General features: G+C 31.1%; 1 protein-coding gene across 1 annotated transcript; it reads left to right on the plus strand.

The window, feature by feature from the left end:
• The first annotated feature begins 2,166 nt into the window (after positions 1 to 2,166).
• On the plus strand, positions 2,167 to 4,437 carry LOC149557813 (putative anthocyanidin reductase). The gene is made up of 5 exons (XM_089832300.1): positions 2,167 to 2,487; positions 2,839 to 3,002; positions 3,339 to 3,708; positions 3,827 to 4,031; positions 4,146 to 4,437. Exons 1-5 carry the CDS (start codon positions 2,358 to 2,360, stop codon positions 4,291 to 4,293), a joined length of 1,017 nt encoding a protein of 338 aa, XP_089688426.1. The 5' UTR covers positions 2,167 to 2,357; the 3' UTR covers positions 4,294 to 4,437.
• The last annotated feature ends 20,507 nt before the right edge of the window (positions 4,438 to 24,944 follow it).

The following is a 24,944-nucleotide window of genomic DNA, read 5'->3' on the forward strand; positions in this document are numbered from 1 at the left end:
TGTTATCAAATTAGAAAAAGTCAAAATAGGAATAAGAATAATCTATTTCAATAACAAGTATTTTTGGGAATGGTCAAATGCTCATTTTGAGGCCAAAATGAGAATATGCATTCCTATTCCCAATTTTTTTTTTTTTTTTTTGATAGAGGGTTCAAACCTACGAGGTAGCCTAGCGAGGCATGAAGCCCACAAGCTCCCAACCAACGAAGGCCACCTAGACGTTTTAGGAACCTGATACGGGCCCACTCGTGCTTGAAACCTTTTCAGCTTAGAGCCAAGGACTAACTAGCATCCACGCTACCAAATTCGCCCGAGGCATGATCCCGACCTCATCCCTTATGATGTCTTTGGGCCTTGCACTCAGCAAGACTTGATCCCTAGTGGGCTCTTTGTGAGCCATTCAACTTCACCAGTAGACCAAGGGCCCTTTGACTTATTCCCAATTTTGATTTGGCGTACATTCATATTCCCAATTTTGATTTGGGGTATCACACAAAGCATACAAAACAAATTTTAATATTTTATTCCTATTCCAGTTGTACTCCAACAACCAAATGAGCCCTTAGAGTGGTGGTATCACTTATGGTAGAGGCTAGTCTATGAAAGCAAAACAAGGAATATCCTTCATAAAACTGTTTTAAAGAAGAAAAGAGATAGTTGAGGAGTTATGTACATTACTTTTAAGAGCATGGTACAAGCATACTTACCTAGCATTTATTTTCAATGGAGACCACACCAAGTTGCCTAGAAATTCTATGAAGTGGTCATCATACAACTTAAACTTAATAATGATAATGAAAATCACTCAAATAGCATTTGATATAATAATAAAATCGAGAGAGATTCTCTTAGGCGGAGATACAATTTTAATGAATTCTCCACTCTAAATCAAACTCCAAGAAGATATTGTTCTTGAAATAATTGATTCAAGATTGAACGTGCACCTATATAAATTCTCAATAACATATTTCATCTATCTACTAATTATACTTAAATAATACTTCAAGAATATATTGTTATTGTAATAATTAATTCAAGATTAAACATACACTTAGATAAATTCTCAATAATGCATTTCATCTATCTACTAATTATACTTAAATAATATGATTGAATGACAAATCAATAATAAGATTATTTGAATTCCATAACATCCATAGACAAACTGGCCATAGAGGCAATGGGATCTAATCTATACTTTATTAAGAGCTAAAGTTAACAATATTAAAAACTAATATCACACAAATAAAAAATTGAAAACAACATTACCATCAATAATTAGACAAATTAAAAATTAATTAATTGAAATCTAACAAGGACATTTTATGTACCAACAATATTCTATAGACTAGTTGTTATTATTTCAATTATTTCTATTATACATTGTGAAAAACAATGAGATTTTATAAGAAAGTGACAAGATTCTATAATGTCATAAAAATATCAAAAAATATTAAAATTAAATTAAATTAATTTCAAAATGGAGAAAAATTAGAAAGAGAGTTATTCAAGTATTAGATAGCAGTCAAAAGAACTAGGGCTGACCCTAGAATACAAAAAGGCTGAAAGATAGCCAGAGGTTACTAATGTTAGAAATAATGAAATAATATTCTAAGATATAAACTAAGAACTAATAAAACAAATAAACTAAAATTATTTTAAAAAAAAAAAAGAACTAAATCTTGAAATGATTCGATAAGTGTGACCCCTCTAATATTAAATGAAAATTAAAGTAATTTTATTTAATAGATGAGTCTCAATCACCATCTTAATTTACCAGCAAGAGAGCAATTCTAAAATAAAATATAGAACTGATTACATCCATCCAACAAGAGCCTGTCAAATCTTTCTGGACTATCTTCTTGTATATGGAATTCAATTTTTTCTTTATGGACTATCTTCTTGTAAATGGATTTCAATTTTATCGGTATATTTTCTCTTACAATCATGCAAAATTAAATACCGTAAAACGACTGTGTCACATTTAAATTTTGATTTTTGATCATCTTTTTAGTGGCGGGAGTCGATGGAAATTTAAATAAATAATTTTATTCAAATTAAAAAAAATATCAAAACAACTGGCTATGTAACAAACTTTAAGAATAAATTAATTCTAAAATTCTGTTAAAGTAATTACTTTGAGCACTCAAGAGTTGCATAAAACATAGAAACGGAGCTAATAATATAATATTGAGATTGCAATCCAAACAATAGTTAAAAAACGTTTATCGATATATGCTCTTTCTGAACTATCTTCTTATAATGTATTTTACTTTAAAATAAACATCTACCATTAGTTACAGAGACCTAGTTGGAAGAAAACTGAAGTCCCACGCGGCTCTGTCCTAAGAAAAATAATGGCGGATAAGACTGAGAAGACTGTAAAACGAGTATGTGTGACTGGAGCATCAGGACACATCGGATCATGGCTGGTTAAAAATCTTCTGGAAAGGGGTTACACGGTGAACGCCACTCTCAGAGATCCAGGTAGCTTTTATCTTCACCCTGAAGCTTCTGTTTTTCCCAGATCTGCTAGATCTTAAACACTTAAACAGTAAATAATGTGCTTTAGATGTTTTATTTTAAAAAATCGCGTCCAACGCTTAAACAGAGCTGTTATCTGTAAAATTTCAGTAAATTTTTACCAATAAATTAAAGATCCAGGTACTTATTAACCTTACCCTGAATCCTGTGACTTTTTAATGAATCCGAAAGATCCTGAATCGTTAGCAGTAAGTAATTTGCTTTAAAGATTCTATTTCAAGAAAATATATGTTTAACATTTAAATAGAGACTTTAAAAAATATATATTTAGACGGTTTTCACCAAAAATTGCAGGAGACGAGAAAAAATATCGGCCTTTATTAGATCTTGCAGGAGCAGGGGACAGGCTTAAGCTTTTCCAAGCTGATCTGCTGAAAGAGGGAAGCTTTGATTCTGCAGTGGAGGGTTGTGAAGGAGTTTTTCATTTAGCCGGTCCTGTGGGTGTTCGATCCTCTCCTGTAAGTAATTTATTTTGAAAATTATAAGTAATTTTTTCAGAAATTTGATGAACTTAGATCTTAAATAAGTTTCATATATACATTTCATTAAATAAAACGAAAGCAATTACCTTATAGTTTTATAAGTTTGGATAAGATAATTATTTATTATTTTATGTAGATAATATGTAAAGTTGTTCATAACTGTTAACTTAAATCATTCAAGATATTTTACTCATAAATAATGTTGAAATTTACAATAAGCAGTTTGATTACGAAACCTTTTGCTATTTAAATTCAGTAGTTTTTCATTCTGTTACAAATATAAATTGTTGCTGTAAAACTGATGAGATGCAGGAAGATTACATTGTACCTGCTGTAAATGGTGTACTTAATGTGATGAAAGCATGCACAAGAGCTAAAACTGTTAGGAGAGTGATTTTCACTTCATCTGTTGCTGCTATTTGTCCATTGAATGACAAGGGGGAATTAGCTCATTCATGCATTGATGAATCATGTTGGAGCCCTCTGGATTACCTTAAGTCTCAAGAAAATGCTATGGCTTGGTATATGAGTGCAAAGACGTTAGCAGAGCAGGAAGCCCTTAATTATGGTGCCAAATACAACCTTGAGGTCATAACAGTGCAACCAGCTTTTGTTATTGGGCCTTGGTTCACAAACACAAACGATTTGACATCTTTTAAAGTAATATCTGCCCTAATTGGAGGTATACATAGATACATCCTCTTTTCGAATGTTATCTGAATTGAAGGTACAGATAAATGCTCTTTTTTAGCAAAATAGTTTCAATTCTGGATCTTACTAATATTGTTTGTTTTTGGCAGGGGACCCTTCATACTATGAACTTATAAAGTATTTTCAAATTTTATTCGGCTCCGTACCAATAGCTCATATCGAGGATACATGCAATGCTCATATATTTTTGATGGAGCATCCTAGTGCACTAGGCCGGCATGGTTGTTTTGTTGGTTCTGCTACTATCAAGCCTCTTAAAGATTTTCTTGCTAAAGAGTTGAAGATTTCACTTGAGTAAGTAAATGATTTTTAAGTAGTTTAGTGATCTATAGTATGTGGAAATCAATGACAATTTATCTTTCATGTTTATAGACATCAATGACAAATTTTCTTTCATGTTTATTGCAGGTTTTCTTCTGAAGAGGATTCTAATAATAAATATGTACCATTTTCTTCCAAAAAATTATTGGATCTTGGTTTCTCTTATAAATATAGTGTAGAGCAAGCTTTTAAAGATGCTATAGCATGTGCCAAGAAAAGTAAACTTTTAAATTAATTAGCTAGATTGGAACATTGTTTATCATAGGATGCTTCCATTTTCTTATAAGCTGGTTCAACTTGTGGACCATGATAAAACTCTTTAGTGCTCTTTATTTCCTCTGTTGTTCTGTTCTCTTTGATATTCAATAAAAATTTTACCTCTCTTTTAGTTCCAACATAAAAAAAAAATTCAAAAAATATTTACTTCAACAATAAACTCATATGAACCATGTAATTATCCTAATAAATTTGATGTTGCAATTATCTTAATTGTGTAAACTTTAATGTATTCCTTGAAGCATGGTGCATTTCCTTTGTTTCTGAAATGTTATCTATTCTTAATATTATGTTCTATTAATTTTATAAAAAATATTATAATTTATTTAATTTTTTGTTTCTTAAATTTATTTTTAACTTATTTAATTTAAAAGATGGGTAAAAAATTTATTGAATACCAAATAGAGCAGAACAACACAAGAAACAAAGAGAACTACAGAACTTTATTTTTATCTTATTAAAAGCATGTTAGAATTTCATTTCATTGATACATGTCTAATTTGTTAGATCCTTTAAATTTAAATCTTAGTATGAATATATCTCAACCTACTTAATTTTGTAGAGAAAAAGATAAACTATTAGTTTATCACCTATGAATCTTGCATATATTTTCTTAAAATTAAAATCAATTATACATATTTAATAATAAATTATAAATAATGATTAGTTATTAATAATTAATTATTCATAAGAATAATACATATAAAGTCATCATAGTGTACAGGTCAAAATGCTTCTTTATTTTGAACTTATTTTTATCATTTATTAGTCTCGCTATTGATAGGAGGAGACTATAGTTTTCATATCCTTCTTTACAATTCATTTGTGCTTTGAAAGCCGTGCTCAAATCATTTAACATATGGTCTCCTAAAATTATTCTATTAAAATTTATTTTTATGTATTTAATCATGTTTTATGATTGGTTATGGCTACTTTTGTTGGTAGTCAGTCTTGTATCTAACTATGTTAATAGTCCACACACCTAGGAATCATGGGCTTAAAACATATTTTTATGTATGTAATCATGTTTTATGATTGGCTATGCCTACTTTTTTGGTAGTCATTTATGTATCTAGTTTAACAAAATTAGGAAAAATGTTAATAATCCACACACCTAGGAATCATGGGAAAGTGAAAACCTTAAAATAATTCATGTGGCTGGATGTGATTCAAAAATTTTCCATTTATCTTATTTGTTTGTGTTTTTGAAGTTATTTGGTGGCAAGGGGAGAAGCAGTATAGAGACAACGATACATAAAAGAGATGTAGGTGATGAATAAGGAAAAATACGGCAAAGAAATCACAAAGTATTTGATAATTTTGTGACATAGTTTCAGAGGTTGAGACTTGAGTTTAAATGTCTCTTTCAAATCTCTGGTAATTACAAACAAAAATTTCATAGGATTTATCAAATGCCCATTTGCACAAGCTCACTAAATTCATGCTCTAAGATGTTTTCTCCTTATTTATTCTCATCGCTATTGTGACTACATTTATTTATCCAGTTTGTAATTTACACTTTGCTAAGTGGGTATTGTAATGTTTGGGATTAGTTGAGTGGGTGGCAGTGTGTTGCACCTTTTCTTAAATTATATTTCTTCCATATGACTTCAAAGGCTTTAGAACCTCATCATTTGAATACAAATGGATGAGTCGAGCAGTTTATTGAAATCTAGTCCAGATGTAAACAAGATAAAGGTTCCATATTTTTATTGGTTCATACAGTGGGAACTATTATTACAACTTTTATAAACTTTTATTATACTTATTTAGTTTCTCATTGACTTCCTTTTCAAATTTTAGGTCAGTCTTCAAAATCTCATCCCTCAATCTTTCATTTTCACTTAGGATATGCTATTTTTCTTCTCCTATATCATGAACCCTTTCATGCATTATTGAACTTTGTTGTCAAATCTTGAATAGATCTTCCTCTTTTGTCTTTAGGGAATCCTTAGCAAATTTCTAATCCTTTTATGCAATTTTCCTCAAGCATCCTTTGCAACTCTTCTTTCTTCTATCTCTTCACATATCTTAATTACTTAACCGTCAATATCATCCCTTGGGGTTTCATTTATTTGTTCAACTTCTCATTTTCCTTCATCAAATCTGTATTAGATTCCTCAAATTCTTTAGATCAATGTTCTAACAAGTGTTTAATGTAGTCTTCTCCATTTCATTCAGTTTCTCACAAAGCTCTAGCCTCTTAGCAATGGATGGATTTAGTTGATCTTTTAGTCCATGGATCAACTTCTCTTCTTTTTCTAGTTGTATCTTGTACTTATAACTCTCTATGCCTTTCTATCTCACACAAGTTGTTAGGCTTCTTTAAGGGCCCCTACCTTTGATACCAACTGGTAGGCCTCACAAGTATTGATAGAGGGGGAGAAGGAGGGGGTGGGTGAATTAGTGCAACCAAAAATCCATAACACTTCTTAAATAACTTTAACATTAAAAAATATGCAAAGGAGAATGTCACATATAAGCCAATCACATACAGTGTTCACACACATAGAATACCTGAAACAATATTTTTCCTAGAAAACCCCTTGTTAGATGGTGAAAACCATGTGTGGGAATGATGCCCACAAATTTCCACTAGTGCTTTAATAAATTTCACTTGTTAAGAGCAATTACAACACCGTTTTAAGGAATACTCAATTAAGAGAATCATTAGGCCCGTTAAGAACTAGACTATCAAAGTTCTATTAAGAAACCCTTGTTAAGTGATTTCAAACTCCTTCTAATATCTACCTAGTTAGAGTGTATTATAACGCCCTGCCAAGGGATCCAAAAGAATTAATCTAAAGTTTTACTAAGTTTGCCAAACATTTTTTTTTAACAAGAAAGAATAAGATCCACATCAAACATAAAGTAGTGGAAGCAATAACATACAATCATCCATAAGCATACATAATAGGTTACATTCCTTAAGGATCCCATGATGTTGAGTCACATTTATATTTAATTAATACCAAGTCTAAAAAATACCACATTCACATGAAAGAATAATTAAAAGTCCAAAGTCTATTTAAATAATATACATTTGTTCTAAATGCTAGTTGGCAATAAAATTTAGAATGCTCAATCATCTGTTGTACATGTCATAGGGTATGATAGGCTAAAAGAATATACATTTATAAAAATAGAATTACATCATCCTCCTTGGATTCATGATACAAGGTACAATACAATAAATGAAACCATCCATCATAAAAGATATAAACATCCATCATAATGATACAAAGATAGAATGAAAGGAAATGCAATCAAGGAAACTCTAGCCATAGTAGCAATAGACGGATCTCAATGGTAAGAGTTAAAAGCACTACCACCCAATCGCATGGAACCTAAATGGCCCACTCCCACCATGCTAAGGAGATAACCTCAAGTCCCAAACATGATATCAAACCAAATATCAAAAGTACTCTCTAAGTCTAGGAAATACTAAAAGTATTCTAACTCAAGGGTTCCAAGATAGGTTGACATCTATACCCAGAGGCACACAAGACATGTAAGAAACCTACTATGTAAGTGGGCAAGTGTCATCGAACAAATCATGCTAGAGTTACCCTAGTAGTCTATCTGGACCTTGGCCCCCTAGTGATCCCTATGCGGCCACTAGTATCTTCTCGTACTGACAAGGCATACTGCGGATGCAATGTCGCAACCAACCATTCTCTCTACTCTCATCCTAGTCTGTCCTAGCACTCAAGGCATGGGCGAGAACATACAAAGACTCTTATTAGGTTCATTTTATTCCCATTTAGTGTAATGTTTTCACTTATTAAACAACTTACAGTGGATTACCCTGGGAACCACTTAGAGCCCTGGCCACCATTACAAGACACTTCCCAACATTACATATAGATAACCTACCCTAGGCTTATAAAATCAAAAATCAAATGATCATATAAAATCACCTCAGTCCTATACAAGTGATTGGAAAGCATCAAAAGATAATTCACAATAACACATCAATTCTCTATGAGCAACTGGAAAACATCCCCAAAATACTAATCAAAGACTCATAATGGTTAAGTCAAACATGTCACAACATGGCATCACCAGGAAAAAAGAAAAAAATCACCTCAGTCCTATCAAAGCGACTGGAAAGCAATTCAAATATAACTAGTCGAGGACTAAAAATGGTTAAGTCAAGAAGGTCATACATTTCACCTTAGCATCACACAAGAACACTGGAAAGCAATAACAATCAATAGATCAACATAAATCATAGAGCGTACCATCACATTACCATGGTTGGGTATAAAAGATTGAGATCTAATATCATAACATCACAATCACATAACCCCCAAGCCTCTGGTAACATCCTAAGACTGGTCAACTCTAGGACAAACCTTGAAACCCCAAAACACAGACCACACATAGAAACAAAGTAGTCTAATAGTTTGGTTCATTCTGAAAACATATTATTGAGTTAGATGCAAGGTTTTTAGTTTTCGTTTCAACATACCAAGATGAAAATTTGAATTTACCCTACAAATTAACCCATTTTAATATTCGAAAAGAAACTAGAATTACCCCTATTGGTCAAAGTTAATTTTCTAAAATATTCAAAGGGTCACTATTTATTAAATTTATTAGAATAATAATTATTGATTATCAAATAAAATAATTTACCCTTTATTTAAAATAGTATTATTAAAATAATAATTTAATACATTTAAAATGTCATTCATAACTTACAGTTTCAATTTATTTTAATAACAAATTTAATTATGTAATCTAATTAAATATCATTAAAATTTAATTATCTTTCTTTTATTCTCCAAATACATAATAATAATAGTTAATTACAAAATTTAATTAATTATTATTAACTTCTTTAAATACTTATTCTATCGATAAACAAATAATTATTATTCAGATAATAATAATAATAAATATCATTATTATTATTAATTAGCATAATAATTATTTAACACTTAATAAAATTTAATAGTTTTAATATATTAATAAATTTAAAACATTTAATATTTTTTTAATATATTTAATAACATATATTAATTAAATTCTTTTTAAACAAAACATTTTAAATTTTTTTTATTTAAAATACTTACCTTAAAAGCCCTTGCAGCTACAAAAGGCAACCATAGGCTATCATTGGCAGCCGCGGTCTGCCTTTAACTACCACAGCTTGCTTTGGCAACTGCCAGTGCCAAAAGGTTAAGGGGATAAAGGGGTTTGGGGGGTGGTGGCCCCCTCCTCCCAAAAAATATTTTTTATTTATATATATTTTTAATTAAAACTTTTAAAACAGTTCCCTCCCCCAATGTGTAAACACACACACACACACACACACACACACACACACACACACACACACACACACACACACAATTTTATTTTTAATAAAATTTATCCTTCCAACCAATTTCCCCATTCACTAATAATTTTAGATAAAGATAAATATATAAATATATTTATTTATTTATTTTTTAATTACTTTTTTATTATAAACATTTACAATTATAGTCTAATAGAATAAATATCATTAACCATTAGAATTTTCAAACTAAAATTTTCATTATAAAATTCAAACCTTTCCCAATTTAATTTCTAAATTTTAATTCTATGAAAGGAGGATTGCTCTAATGTTTAATTTTTCTCATATACAGACGAAAATGATATGCATATAAAAATTTCTGATAACAAAATTACAAGATTCGTTGTAGTAAAACACAGACCAACAAACCACAGTCACGAAGAAGACAAGAAAGGAAGAGCATATTAAAATTTGAGTGAATAATCACAAGCATCTACCCGGACACTGATGCTAATCGCTATGCCCAAGAAAACTGTAGAGAAAATTCCTCCTCTCAGAACCTTCTCCTTCCCAAAAAGTCCTTCTTTCTCCAAAATTCGCGATCTTTCCCAAAACTTCGATCCCTTGAAAATGAACCCCCAAATTGTGATATGGAGTTCTCTCCTAAAATCAAGGCACCAATTATGCGTTCACCCAAGAGAACTCCTTGCTCACTAGACTCGAACTCTATATTAACTTTTCTTAATCTTTCCTTTATCTTTCCCATGCACATTTATTAAATTATAAAACAACTTTATTTAATTTTACTTGACTCCTCTTTTTAATTAACTTATTAAATTTTAATCTCATGCACACTTTATGCAATAAAAATATCTTTAATAAATTCACTTGTTTTATTTTTTTATTAATTTCTTATATTTTCATCTCATGCATAGATCATGCAATCTAAATACTTTTAATAAATTAACATCTTTTCACATTTTAATTTATTTTCGAAACTTAATTGATAAAATATTTTATTAACTTAAATAATAATATTATTTAGCATTTATTTAAAAATGAACTCTAAATATATTATTGTTAAATTAAATAAATATTATCACATTCTAAATTATTCTTATAACTTTTATCTTCAAATTTAATTCTCTTTATTTAATTAATTTTCCAATTAATTAAATGTAATCAAATATTAAAATATCATAATAGTTTTCGATTAAATTTAATCTTTTAATTAGACTTAATTAATAGAAAATTCACCAAGGTCTCATACAATAAAATATGAAAACCCATCATAGCAAAATCCATACAAAATCAAACTAAAGGGTTATAATCACGAATTGACGTCATCCAATGCATTCGGAGGGTACACAAATCAGATACTTGTCCTAATTTTCTAGGACAAATGGCTTAAAGGTTTAGGATTTGGACTTAAGAATTTATCTCCCCTCTCTTACCATTGAGATAATGTGATAGGATACGCTCATCCTGGCAATTCAAGGAAGTCGATACCCAGTACCTGCAACCTACATAAAATCCACACATGTACAAGCTCATTATTCTAAGCTAAACAAACAATGGTAGGAAGTGGTGCATTGCGTAGATCCCGACTAGCAGGTGACTACGACTCCCTTCCTTAACCACATCAAAAATGCCATACATAAAGAAAACATACACACACACCATACACATGTAATATGGAGTAAGTATCCATAAGAAAACACATATGATAATCCATTTAACTAAAAATCATCATGCATACCTGAAGTATAGAGTACCAAGTAATCTCATTATAAAATCAACTGAATTTGAAACAATATCTGATAATCTCAAAATAATGCTACTAATCATCAAGCATAAAACTAGCCTAAAAGAGTTTGACAATGATAACAGAAATGCAAACTAGGGGCAGGCACTACATGTATAATCTTCATATCCTAGTAGATATCATTCTCATCCTATTTGGAGTGACCTTGCTAGAGGATAAATAACATACAAACCTATTAGGGCTTTTCTTGAGATGGACCCAAGATGAAATGATTGTAATATGACACTTCATGTCTTACATATCCAGTTTAGCTTCGATTACTATTCACTTTATTCATCAAACAAGCTTCCTTGGCAATTACAACTTTGTAAACCATGCAAAAACTTGATATTATCCTTGATCTATAATACCTCTTTCTAGGTTTGGTAACATATTTTTTCACCACCTTAAATAATGTTAGCCTACCATCTAAGTATTTCCATTTACTCTACTAAAAACCAAATTTGAAATCTATAAGGTAGACTCTAAACATGAAAATTGAAAATCAAACCAAAATTGACCATACGATTGATTGATTGACCAATAAAATGCAATTGTTTATCTTGTCTCATGTTCTTCATGGAAATATCAGTTAAATCCATAATAACCCTACAAATATTATCCCTAACCTATGAGGTTGTAGACACACTTAGATATGATTGTGTATATGATAACTCTATAATCGTGCATCTTAACTTGATTTTGATAATTAGATTCAACTCACTTAACGAGAATATTTTATATTCACCAATTGCTTGGACACTTAGACTAGTTTCCATTCTAAGCCTTCAACTACATTGGTATAACTTATTTAAATTCTTGAAGAAAACATGTTTCTCACAATGAAAACACAACAACATATGGTCTATACAAAAATCATTTGCATCACATGCTAACACATTGTTCAAACCTCACAAACTCTCATAAATGTTTCTTTGCAAATGTTATATGAACATGTTTTATTGTGCATAATTTTCACTCAATCATTCTTTCTTAGGAATCTTAGATTATTCTTATTGGATGTCCTTTTTTCATAATTTTTTCCAACTATACTTTACATCATCTCTTTATTTATCAACCATTTACTTTTATTTTGTAATCCGTGTCTCACTATCCATCTTACTCCTTGTTATCACAATTGTCTCTTAAACTTTTCCAAGTCATACTTAAGCATATTGTATACCCTCTTCTAATGCAATTTGATGATAAATTGATTATATTTAAGTCTTATATGATTATCCTTAGAGATTTTATGCCTTATCATAGTGGTTTTGAAATCAAATTAAACTTGAAATCATGGTCCTACCCTTTTCTTGTCTCAAGGGCTTTGGTATTTATATTTCCTTTTTGACGTAGGTCATTCCCTTTCCTTTAGACCCTCTCACAATCCTTCTAAATATTTCACTCTCGTATCAACTATATTGTCTCCTTGTCGCCATACATTTCTTATAATTGTGACTTTATTTACAATATACCCACCAAAATAAATGAGTGTAACCTCATCATTGATTGAAGTAGGCACAAGAATCTAGTTGTCATTGACAACCAAAACTCATCCCTATACACTTATGATTATAGACCAAACAAGATTGGACATATTAAAAACTAGTTTCTTAGATACATTTACCATCATTCTTGCAATTTAAAGATATCATGATTGTAATTCTTGATCCAACTATTTATCTCCCCCTGATTTGACATCTATCCTAGATCCCCAAATTACCATTTGAATTTGGGTTCTTTTAGTTTACATAAAACCCAATGCTTTATGTCCCTAGGATGAAAAATCCCAAAACATTTTTTCTTAAGGTTTTGGTGGGCAATCATGTGTTTTTATTTAGCCTAACTTATTTTTTAGTCCTAAAATGTGTGTCAAAGTAAATAAACACCCTATCTCTCCTTGTTTTGGTGATACATGATCAATATTCTGAATATTCCTCAAATATCTTGTAATGGGCTAAATTTTCACCCTTGTGTAAAGGTAAGTGTACCAAGATGTTGAGCAAAAAAGTGGTCAGTCACCCAAAATGTAACAAAATACTTCTAACATGATCGACTTACTTTAAAATCAAATAACCTAAGTAAGTTTAGGTTTGGTAAATGAACAATCCAAGGACAATTGTAGCTAATAGGATCAAATAATAATAACGAGGCTCAAGAACTTCATTTCCCTCCCTTTCTACATGTTTTCCTCTTCCAAATAGGTTTGTCAATTTCTATATCGTCGGGTTTACACATCATCAAGTAAGTATTTATAAAATTAAAACCACAATTTCACACGTCTTCTCAAATTTTTGACCATATAAATCTTTCTACTTTTGGACAACATTAGCATAGTAAAGTTTAATTTTCTTTGCTAGTGTCTCCATAGTTTTTATCAATAATAGGTCAAAGCCATAGTTAGTTATCGTTATTTGTTACGATTAATTATTATTAGTTAATCTCAAGTAGACTTGAACCCAAGAACTCTCAGATAAGAGGATTACAATTTACCATTGTGTTGTAAGATCTTGCCTACTAGTGTCTCCATTGTTGTTAGAGACATATGTATATCAGTTTCTCAATAACCTTTAATCTACTTAACCATATTTATTTAAAATTAAATATGATTGTTCAACACTTGATTCTATACACTCTTAAATAAAAATGTTTTCTTTTTTAATTTTTTTGATGCAAGTTATGTATAGATCACAAAAATACACATGATTTTCAAGATGCACCACTAAAAAGTTCATAATAAATAAAATACTCAACAAAAAAACATAAAAATTATATAACTTCTACATGTCACTATTACCTATCTTTATGCCAAAGGGTTTTTCAAAGTACTATATTGAATTAGATCTTTTGTGATGTGCACACCACACACTATGTTATATTTTTCTTTAAATATTAGTTTTTTAAAATGCATGATGAATCCAACACTCTTAATATTATAAAAAAAATTAAAACCTTTGGTAGTGTAGAACTAGATTTAGATTATTACATTTCTTGTTCTTTATACTTCTTCTAATTTTGAGTGCATAATACTCAAACTCAAATTTATTAGTTCACCACCCCCCCCTCCACCGCCCCCCATTTTACATATCATCTTAGTTCACTCATTCATAAATTTCCATTTATGACCACCCTCACCTTAGCCTAAGACTCAAAATCTACAGCATTCACTTGATACCACTCATCATCATCTATTTTAGAATCCTAACCACCTGACATAGACAAAACAAGATGCATGTGCACTATAGAGGCTTATATGCAATGTTCTCTCATTTGTGAATCTATAGATGTGCAAGTTGGAATTTAGGCATTACAAACTACGAACCTACAATTGTAATGATCATTTCCACTACCACTAATGTGAGATTTGGCCTTATATGCATATAATATCATTTCGAACCCTCATTTGGCCTTCTTGGCTTCTTAGGTAGCTTGGATGTCATGGAGTTCTCCTTAGCAAACATTTATCATGAGGCCAATGGGGCGACTAATTGGTTGACTAATTTTGGGGTTACCTCTTATTGTTTAATAAGAAAGATGATGGAGTTTGTTCAACATAATAATTTTAGCTCCATTCTTGACAAACATTATTATAATGTTGGTTAATTCTTTTTCTTTCAAGTTGTATGCTTTTAGAATGGGTTTAGAGGACCCCATGTATTTTTTAATATATTTGATTGTGCATTTTTTTTTTCAATCAATAATAGGAGTCACCCCCTTTGGTGGTAATTACCTAAATTAAAAGTTCTCATTTATTTTAGTGACATGTAGTAAACAATAGGGAGACTTGTGTAACACATTATAAGAAAGCGATTAAAATTTAGTTAAATGATAAAAAAATCTAAAAGATCTTGATAATAACACTGTTACATATAGATCAAATGTTACAATAAGAGTACACAAATCCCAAAACAAGTCCACTTAGAAGTTCATTAGTGATGTATACAACACCTATCAAAATGGATAGTAATTGGTTTTCTATAATCTCATAGACTAAGAATTATATTCCCTACTAGGGGAAGAGCACTTGCCCATATTCCAATTCACATTCACTCCATGCTCATCCAACACCCCAATTGCTAACTTTAAAGAAAATTAAAAATGATAGCTAAAAGTTCATTAATTAAATTTGCATGTACCAATACATAGCACACAGACATTTGTGCATAAGCATTGGTAGTTTTTGAGGTGGTTGTAGTGAATGGTTATTGGGGTATCTTAAAGTAGATATTGGTTGACACTTTGAAATGATCACCTTTGACCCTTGGCATAATATATCCTAAAACATGTGTTGTTACTATTTAGAAGCCAGATGAATAGCTATAGTAGTTATGTTGCATATAAAGACAATAGTTCTTTTTGTGAAAATCAAGTGTACCATTTACCTTATATGTGGATATACAAAGTTAGCTCTAATGAATATTGATATACTTCCCCTAAAACAAATGATATTTTCATTTAGAAAAAATACAAAAATAAATATAATATAGTGAAAGTTCCCAATCAACAAGTTATGCTTGTCAAAATAGACAATATATAACTTCTATTATTTTTAAATTTCATTTACTATATATCATATTCACCATTAGAAAAAATGACAAATCCATTTGAAAATAACCACACATATAAATTTAATATTAAGCAAATAGCTAATTTCAAAACATAATACGAAATAGATTAATGCATTCATTTTGAAAAGAATCACATATATAAATTTAATAATATTGAGAAAATACCTAATCTAGAAATACAATACCAAATAGATTACAACTTGGATCTAAAAAATAATATTACCTAAAACATCATTCATTCTTTGGCATATTTGGCTAGAGAAGAATCGTCAAATCTTCCAAGATGTTTGGATTGGTGTTATGCATCTTTGGTGGAAGAACTCACATTCTCTTCAGGAAACTATTTAAGTGAACTATGCACTAGATGGGGGTATGGATCCATCTAATCTTGCTCTATGCAATCACCTCAATTTTCATCTTCAAGATGGGGTTGCAACTCAATGGTATCAAAGAGTGCCCAAACAGCCTCGACAACAAGGAAATCATGGGTGAATCAAGAGGGGTAGTGGACTCCTCCTCATGGAGTTCTAAAAATTAACACTGATGGTTCCTCCTGAGGGAATCCAGGCCCTGTTGGTACTGGGGGAGTGGCTCATTACAATTTTGGTGAAGTTAAATTCTTTTTCTTAGTTCATAAGGGTGACCATACTAACAATCTCATGGAGGCTCAGGCCATTTTATATGTTGTGGAATAGTGTTGTTTGTAGGGATTGTGCAAGATCATCTATGAGTCTGACTCCCAAGTGGTGGTGAACTTTCTTTCCTCACAGGAGCTTGAGGATGTTAGTTGGCAACTGGCCACTGTTGTTAATCAAACTCTTCTCTTTTGTACCTCTCTTGAGTTCATTAGGTTTACTTATATTCCTCGTGAATGGAATAGGGTTGCTGATTGTTTGGCTAAATGGGCTTCTTGTCATGCTCCAAGTTGGAATATTATGGATAGGGGGCAACTTCCCCTTGAGTTAGAAGAATTTGATGATCTTGTTTCTTAGGACAACACTCCTTGTTGAACTCTCCTTTTTGTAATCCTTTCAATTTTAATAAAAATTTAAGCCTCTTTTTCCAAGAAAAAGAAAAAAAGAAAAAAAAAGTAAGTTTTCAATTCCTAAAATAGATTACAATAAGTTTCCAACTCATCAACCCTCTCCAAAAAAAAAGAAATTTTTTTTAAAAACCATTAAGCACACTCTTTGTCAACCATTTTTAAAAATGTTTTTTCTATAATTTGAGGTCTATTTTCTCTCACATTCCTCTATACATATTAGTTTCAACAATTATCATGTTCGAAGCAACCCTACCCTGAGAAAAAATATGTTGGATGAGGATAAGAAGACTATAAAATGAGTTTGTGTGACTGGGGCAATCTTCTGGAAAAGGATTATACAATGAATGCCACTCTCAGAGATCCAGGTACCTTTTCTGCATACCCTAAAGCTTCTACTTTTTTCAAATCTACTAGATCCTAAACCCTTATCTGTAAGGCCTCGTTGGTTGGGGAAGATGAATTTGTCTCATAACCAGGTTATGCATTTTAGGAAGATAGTTGGACCAATTGGTTGACATGGAAGATGAATATACGAATCCATATTTTGCATTTGGTTGCTAATTTAGAAATTGGAATTGGAACGAAATATGATCGGGAATATTTTTTCTTGTGTTTGGTTGTTCATTTTCGAATTTGAATTGGAATTTGAAACAAATTTTTTTAATCTTATTTTATTAGTGAAACACAAGTGTTATAATGAGTAAAGTATTAATATTTAATTTAATATTTATGAATACTAATTTATTTATAATTAGACTACATTATTATTATTTTTAATTCTTGAATATTCATAGTTTTATTTTATTAGTAAAGAATAAATAAAATGATTATTATTTTTTATTTTAATTCTATTTATTAGCAAAGAAAAGTAAAAAATGATCATACTTGCAATCATTTGTACAAAGTTATAAACTATCCCATAGTTGGTGTAGGATTTGAGCAAATATGTCAATCAAATCCACGAAGCCCAAGAATACCTGCGTGTACAAAACCTGTCACGGAGAAGAAAAAGACAAGAAGAGGCAAGGGTTTGATCTAAAAAACATGCAAAATTGTATTCAGATGAAAAATATTATTCAACTGATTCTCATAATTACAAAGAGATCAATCCTTATAAAGGAGATCAAAACCTGAAAAGGGTAACCTAAAGCCTAAAAAAGCTAGGTTGCAAATTATAATTAATATAAAATATTAATTATATGTACCTACAAGATATCTTTTAAAAACTAGAGTAATAGGCAACTCAATTAATTAAATCAAAGTTATTTAATTAATAAGTGTAAACAAATAATTACTCTAACACCCCCCCTCAAGCGAAGCTCGGAAGGTAAGCTAACCTAGCACAACTATGAAAGCAGAAAAATCAATCCCGAGAACAAGGCCTGATGAGGTACCCAATACAAAGAAATCTCTGTAAACTAGAGCAATAGAGAAAATGACATGGGAAAAACCCTACTCCAAAAAGAGATAGCAAAGAATGTTTCAAAAGATAGGAACAAAGAGAGATCATGAAGAGAACCACTAAAGAATGAAGAAACCGAAAACTCTGTCAAAAAGAAACTGTTGATCTGTAGAACCTTCATGGAAATAGAAGGCACGAACCGAGAGTGTCTATATGGTAGATGATCCATCTCACCAAAATGCATAGGTAGCCAGCCACTACAATTGCCTAGTATATAGGATTAGGTACTAAATAGATAGCTCACACTAACAAACCATTGAACCAAGGAAGCATTAGAACCAACAATATAATCCCCCCTTAATGCAGATGGGGTGAGGTGATAGGAAACTATAAAAATGGGCCAAAAATCTCCTATAACACAAGAACTAGGCACATCAAGAGTGAGGTACAGACACCTATAAAGGCACGTGTCACCGACACATCATGGGGCTAATGTCATGGAAGGGACACTCATTTGACAAAGGAAGAGGGCCTAAATGGCAATCAACTATCCCCCCCATGGCACTTTATAAAATAGTCCGAGTACAATGAATCACAATGATGAAAAAGATCCCAAAACACAAGGAGTGGCACTTTATCTCGGTGTGTTTGAAAAAATATGCTTACAAATGATATCAAAAATGATTAGAAAAGACATAAGACTGATACAAAAGAGGGTATAGCCCAAACTAAAGCAACTAAAGCAACAAAATTGATCCCCAAACCTGAAACAGCTAGGATATCCACCAGAATGAAAAAAATGCAAAAGATTGAACACAATGTGCCTAGAGAAAAATCTAGAACAAAAACTAGAATCACTAAAAAAGAGTGTAGAAACAACTTTCCAATGATATAAAGAAGTCCCAAATCAAAAATCGGATGCTCAAGATATGCCTCCCGGAGTGCAAAACAGAACATTTGGCTTTGACTGCCAAAATAGGTAATCAAACTACATCAAAACCAAAAAAAGCCTACAGAAATATCTCCATCTCAGAACCATCTTTCCAACACATTTTTTGGATTGAAAAAATATGTCTGTATACTCAAGTTACGGAAAAAAAAAGGCAGGGCCTCCGAAATGCATGAAAAATTATTTTTTAAAATAAAAAATAATAAAAAATCAAAAAACTCTACAAAAAAATGCACCACCACATGGGCGAAGGTAGAGGAGAGAAATGCGGTGGAGCCGTTGGTGGTCATGGAGGGAGGGTGGAGCTACAGCGGGGCCACGACGGAGGCAGCTAGCAGAGCCACTATAGGCCACTGGTGGACCATCAGCGGTGACCACAATAGTGATTGCTAGTGGCTCTGCTATGGTTAGTTAATCACCACGGCTAAAAACTATGCTTTTTAAATTTTTTTTTGCAATTTTTTGATAATTTCTACCTCAAACTACATGCCAAGGGCCATACGGGCCTGCTGAGCAAAAACATTTTGCCTCCTGGGTCAACGTTGTCCAAATCAGACAAACTTTATATGGAAATGGGGGGTCTTGACACCTTCTGAATCCATTTGTGACATCCATTTGGCCTCAAAATACTCTAAAAATTAGTGACCCCCCTATTTTCTTAGAAAAAATACTAGATCTGATCCGACAAACCCTTGTTCTCCCTTTTTCTCCAAATATCAAACAAGCTACAACAGATCTAGCTCTAATACCATGTAGGATTTGAGAAAATATGCCAATCAAATCAACAAAGCCCAAGAATACCTGCATGCACAAAACCTGTTACGAAGAAGAAAAAGACAAGAAGAGGCAAGGGTTTGATCTAAAAAACATGCAAAATTGTATTTAGATGAAGAAAAGTATTATTCAACGGATTCTCAGAGTTACAAAGAGATCAATCCTTATAAAGGAGATTGAAACTCAAAAAGGGTAACCTAAAGCCTAAAAAAGCTAGTTTGCACATTATAATTAATATTAAATATTAATTATATGTAGCTACGAGATAGCTTAAGAAAACTAGAGTAATAGGAAACTTAATTAATTAAATCAAAGTGATTTAATTAATAAGTGTAAACAAATAATTACTCTAACAGTTGGGAATTATGATCATATATATTTATATATTTTTGGAAAATTATATAAGACAAATTTATCTTCAATTTTTTTTCAATCTTTTTTCCTTGTCAAACTTCATTTGAACTTCATAGTTGTCGAACTCGAAATTGAACCTTGTGACTTAGCCATTAAATATGAGAACATTAGGAAATCTACACTCTATACCATTATGCCCCACATTTGGTGAGCAACCCTCTCATGCTACTCATTCTTTCTATTACTGTCTATATTGTTAGATGGTCAATCCTGCATATATAAACTATGTATAGATCAAATAGATACCAACATTGAAATAACAATGTCATCAAAATATGTTCAAATTATGAATGTGATCCAAATATGTTTAAATTGGGTGTATGATCAATAATTCAATGTTACATATGTAGCATAAGATAGAAGATAGAAAAACAATATCCATGAACTGATGAGAAAGAACAATATTCATGATCTGAATAGTGGTGTGAAAACACACTGTTAAATATGAAAACACTAGGAAATCCATGCTCTATACCTTTATACCCCACATTCAATGAGTAACCCTCTCATGTTGCTCAATCTTCCCATTATTGTATGTATTGTTAGATGGTCAATCCTGCATATACGAACTAAACATGCTTGAAAAAGTAAAACCTGATTATTTTTTAATGAAATACACCAAGGAGTAGCATCAAAAATATTGACCATTTACAAACATGCACAGTAAAAAATCATCAGATAGCTCATTTTTTATCAACATGTGTGGTCTTGCAATATCATCAAATAAGGAGCAATAAAAACAATACAAAAGAAAGACACTTTGTCAATACCATTGACAATCTTGTTAGGAAGCACATACATAGGAAACCAAATTGTGGAAAAAAGACAAGAAAAAAATAATCCAAGAAAATTAGGAATATACATATAACATGGACAAAATCATGAGATGTACAATCATCTACCAGAAATCCTCAATACTTTTGATAATCTTGTTAATAAGAACATACATAGGAAATCAAATAGGGACAAAAAGACAAGAAATAAGAACATGTGCAAGAAAATTAGGACTATAGATATAACATAGGACAAAATCATGAACTATAGAATCATCTACCAAATCACATTTCTATCAGAATATGCTCTCAAGTTCTACAATTGAGCATTCATCATTTTCCACTCCTCATGTATGCCACGTATGTATGGTTTAGTTATAGCTCTAATTAAAAATGCAATGAACAACTATACCAAATGTTTACAAGATCATAAACTACGTATAGATCAGGTAAGTATACATCAAGTATGCTTAGCAAAACAGTAAAAATGTGCCTAGTAATGAGTTCCACTATAGTGTTGTGAGAGATCAATGCAATACCATTAAACAAAGCCAACTAACCATCTAGAATTACTTCACATGCCAATCGTTTGAATGCTAATGAAATGAACAACTAAACTACATATTGACCAATGCTAATCATGCCAATGAAATGGACAACTAAACTATGCATAGATCAAGTATGTATACATATGTACATACATGTGTGTACATACGTATGCACATACATACATACGCACATACGTACATATATGTGTGTACATACATATGCACATACATACATGCATACATATGCACATACATACATGCATACATGTATATGTACATATATATATCAATGCAATACCACTAAATAGAGCTAGTTCAAAAATTGGAATTACTTTAGATAAAAATCACGCCAATGCCACTAAAATGAATGACTAAATTATGCATTGACCAATACTAATCATGCCAATGAAATGAACAACTAAACTATGTATTGACCAATGCCAACCTTGCCAATGAAATGAACAACTAAACTATGCATAGATCATATAACTAGTTCTAGTTTAGTGCTATGAGAGATCAATGTAATACCACTAAACAAAGTCAAGTCATAAACTATGTATGGATCAACTATGTATAGATCAATGGAAATCATGGCTTTTATCTATACATAGTCAATATGTGCTTAATAATAAGTTCTAGTATGTACTCATGTGATTACCTCTAATTACTTGTATATATCATAGTGCTAATCATAAAATTGAATTACTTTAGATACCAATCATACCAATCATACCAAAGGCAACTCATAAAATAGAATTACTTCATATGCCAATCATACCAATGCCAATGAAATAGTCAAAATGTATTCAGTAATAAGTTCCAATATAGTGTTGTGGGAGATCAATACAATACCATTAAATAAAGCCAAGTGGTAAACTATGTATTGTTCAAATCTGTATAAATCAATGGCAATCATGGCTTTTATCTATACATATAGTTGACCTATACGTAGTTTATCATGGTTCTATTTCTATCTATTATTTGCTTAGCAAAATAGCCAATATATTTTGTAACTATTTGTTTTGAATCTGTTTAGAAAAATAGTCAATATATGTTGTAACAGTTTGTTTAGAATCTATTTAGAAAAATAGTCAATATGTGCTCACTAATGAGTTATAGTATAGTAATGTGAGAGATCAATGCAATACCATTAATCAAAGCAAATTGTGCCAATGAAATGAAAAACTAAACTATGGATATATCAAGTATGTATAGATCTATACAAAATCATTCAGCATACTTATGAGGTCATAAACTATGTAGAGATCAATGCAATACCATTAAATAGAGCCAACTTGCAAACTATGTATGAATGTCCATCCTATATTTATGTAGGATACATGGCAGATCAATGACAATCATGGATTTTATCTATACATAGTTGACCTATACATAGTTTATCGTGGTTCTATTTCTATCTTCTATTTGCTTTGAAAAATAGTCAATATATGTTGTAACTATTTGTTTTGAATCTATTTAGCAAAAAAATCAATATATGCTCTAATAGTTTGTTTAGAATTTGTTTAGCAAAATAGTCAATATGTTCTCAATAATGAGTTACAGTATAGTGTTGTGAAAGGTCAATGCAATACCATTAATTAAAGAGAATCATGCCAATGAAATGAGCAACTAAACTATGGATATATCAAGTATGTATAGATCCGTGCAAAACCATTCAACATAGGAAACTCATAAACTAGAATTACTTTAGATGCCAATCATACCAATGCCAATGAAATGAACAACTAAAATTTGTATTCATCAATTTCAATCATGCCATGACAATGAAATGAACAGCTAAACTATGTATTGATCAATGCCAAACATGCCAATGAAATGAACAACTAAACTATGGATATATCAAGTATGGATAGATCCATGCAAAACCATTAAACATAGGAAACTCATCAACTAGAATTACTTCATATGCCAATCATGTCAATGTCAATGCCATGAACAACTAAACTATGTAACAATTTCTTGCCAGTAATTAGTTTCATTTTAGTGGTGTGAGAGACCAATGCAATACCATTAAATAAAGCCAAGTGGTAAACTATGTATTGATCAAATATGTATAGATCAATGGAAATCATGTATTTTATCTATACATTATTGAACTATACATAGTTTATCATGCTTATATTTCTATTTGTTATCTTCTTAGCAAAAATGTCAATATATGATATAACAGTTTGAACAACTAAACTATGGATCTATCAAGTATGTATAGATCCATGCAAAACCATTCAACTTAGGAAACTCATAAAATGTAATTACTTTAGATGGAAATCATACCAATGCCAATGAAATAAACAACTAAACTATGTAATAGTTTCTTGCCAGTCTACTTAGAAAAATAGTGAAAATGTGCTCAGCAATGAGTTCTAGTATAGTGTTGTGAGAGATCCAATGGCAATAAAATGGACAGCTAAATTATGTATTGATCATTTCCACTCATGCCAATAAAATGAACAATAAAACTATGTAGTGATCAATGCCAATCATGTCAATGAAATGAACAACTAAACTATGTATTGATCAATGCCAAACATTGAATAGAGGCAACTCATAAACTGATCCATGCAAAATAATTAAACAGAGGAAACTCATAAACTGGAATTACTTTAGATGCCAATCATACCAATGCCAATGAAATAGTCAAAATGTGCTGAGTAATGAGTTCCAATATAGTGGAGTGAGATCAATATAGTTCCATTTTAGTGTTATCAAAGATCAATGCAAAACCATTGAACAAAGCAATCATGCAGCATATGCCATTGCAATCCAGTCAGTAGCTAAAATAGCTAAATTGTACCAAATGACATTGCATTCCAATCCACTCTCTCTGCCTCATCCATGATCAAGAACCCTTTGGCTCTTTCACGTTGAAGCACGAAGGTATCATGTTCTTTTAGGAAAACTGCTCGACTCAATTCAGGGACAATTTTGAGAGTGGTATATGTGGCACTCAAAACATTATCCTCTTCAGATTTATCCACTTTTACAATCTAAGGCTTACTAAGGCCATCTTTCAGTTCCTTCATAG

This window comes from Cupressus sempervirens, chromosome 5 (assembly GCF_028749045.1).
Source record: "Cupressus sempervirens isolate cs-2001-9-10 chromosome 5, ASM2874904v1, whole genome shotgun sequence".
In the NCBI taxonomy this organism is placed as follows: Eukaryota; Viridiplantae; Streptophyta; class Pinopsida; order Cupressales; family Cupressaceae; genus Cupressus; species Cupressus sempervirens.

Bases quoted from the DNA above. Each gene is read 5' to 3' on its own strand.
- LOC149557813 (XM_089832300.1), top strand. From the start codon at position 2,358: ATGGCGGATAAGACTGAGAAGACTGTAAAACGAGTATGTGTGACTGGA. The intron at 3,003-3,338 runs GTAAGTAATTTA...GATGAGATGCAG, and splicing joins TGGGTGTTCGATCCTCTCCT to GAAGATTACATTGTACCTGC. The intron at 3,709-3,826 runs GTATACATAGAT...TGTTTTTGGCAG, and splicing joins AATATCTGCCCTAATTGGAG to GGGACCCTTCATACTATGAA.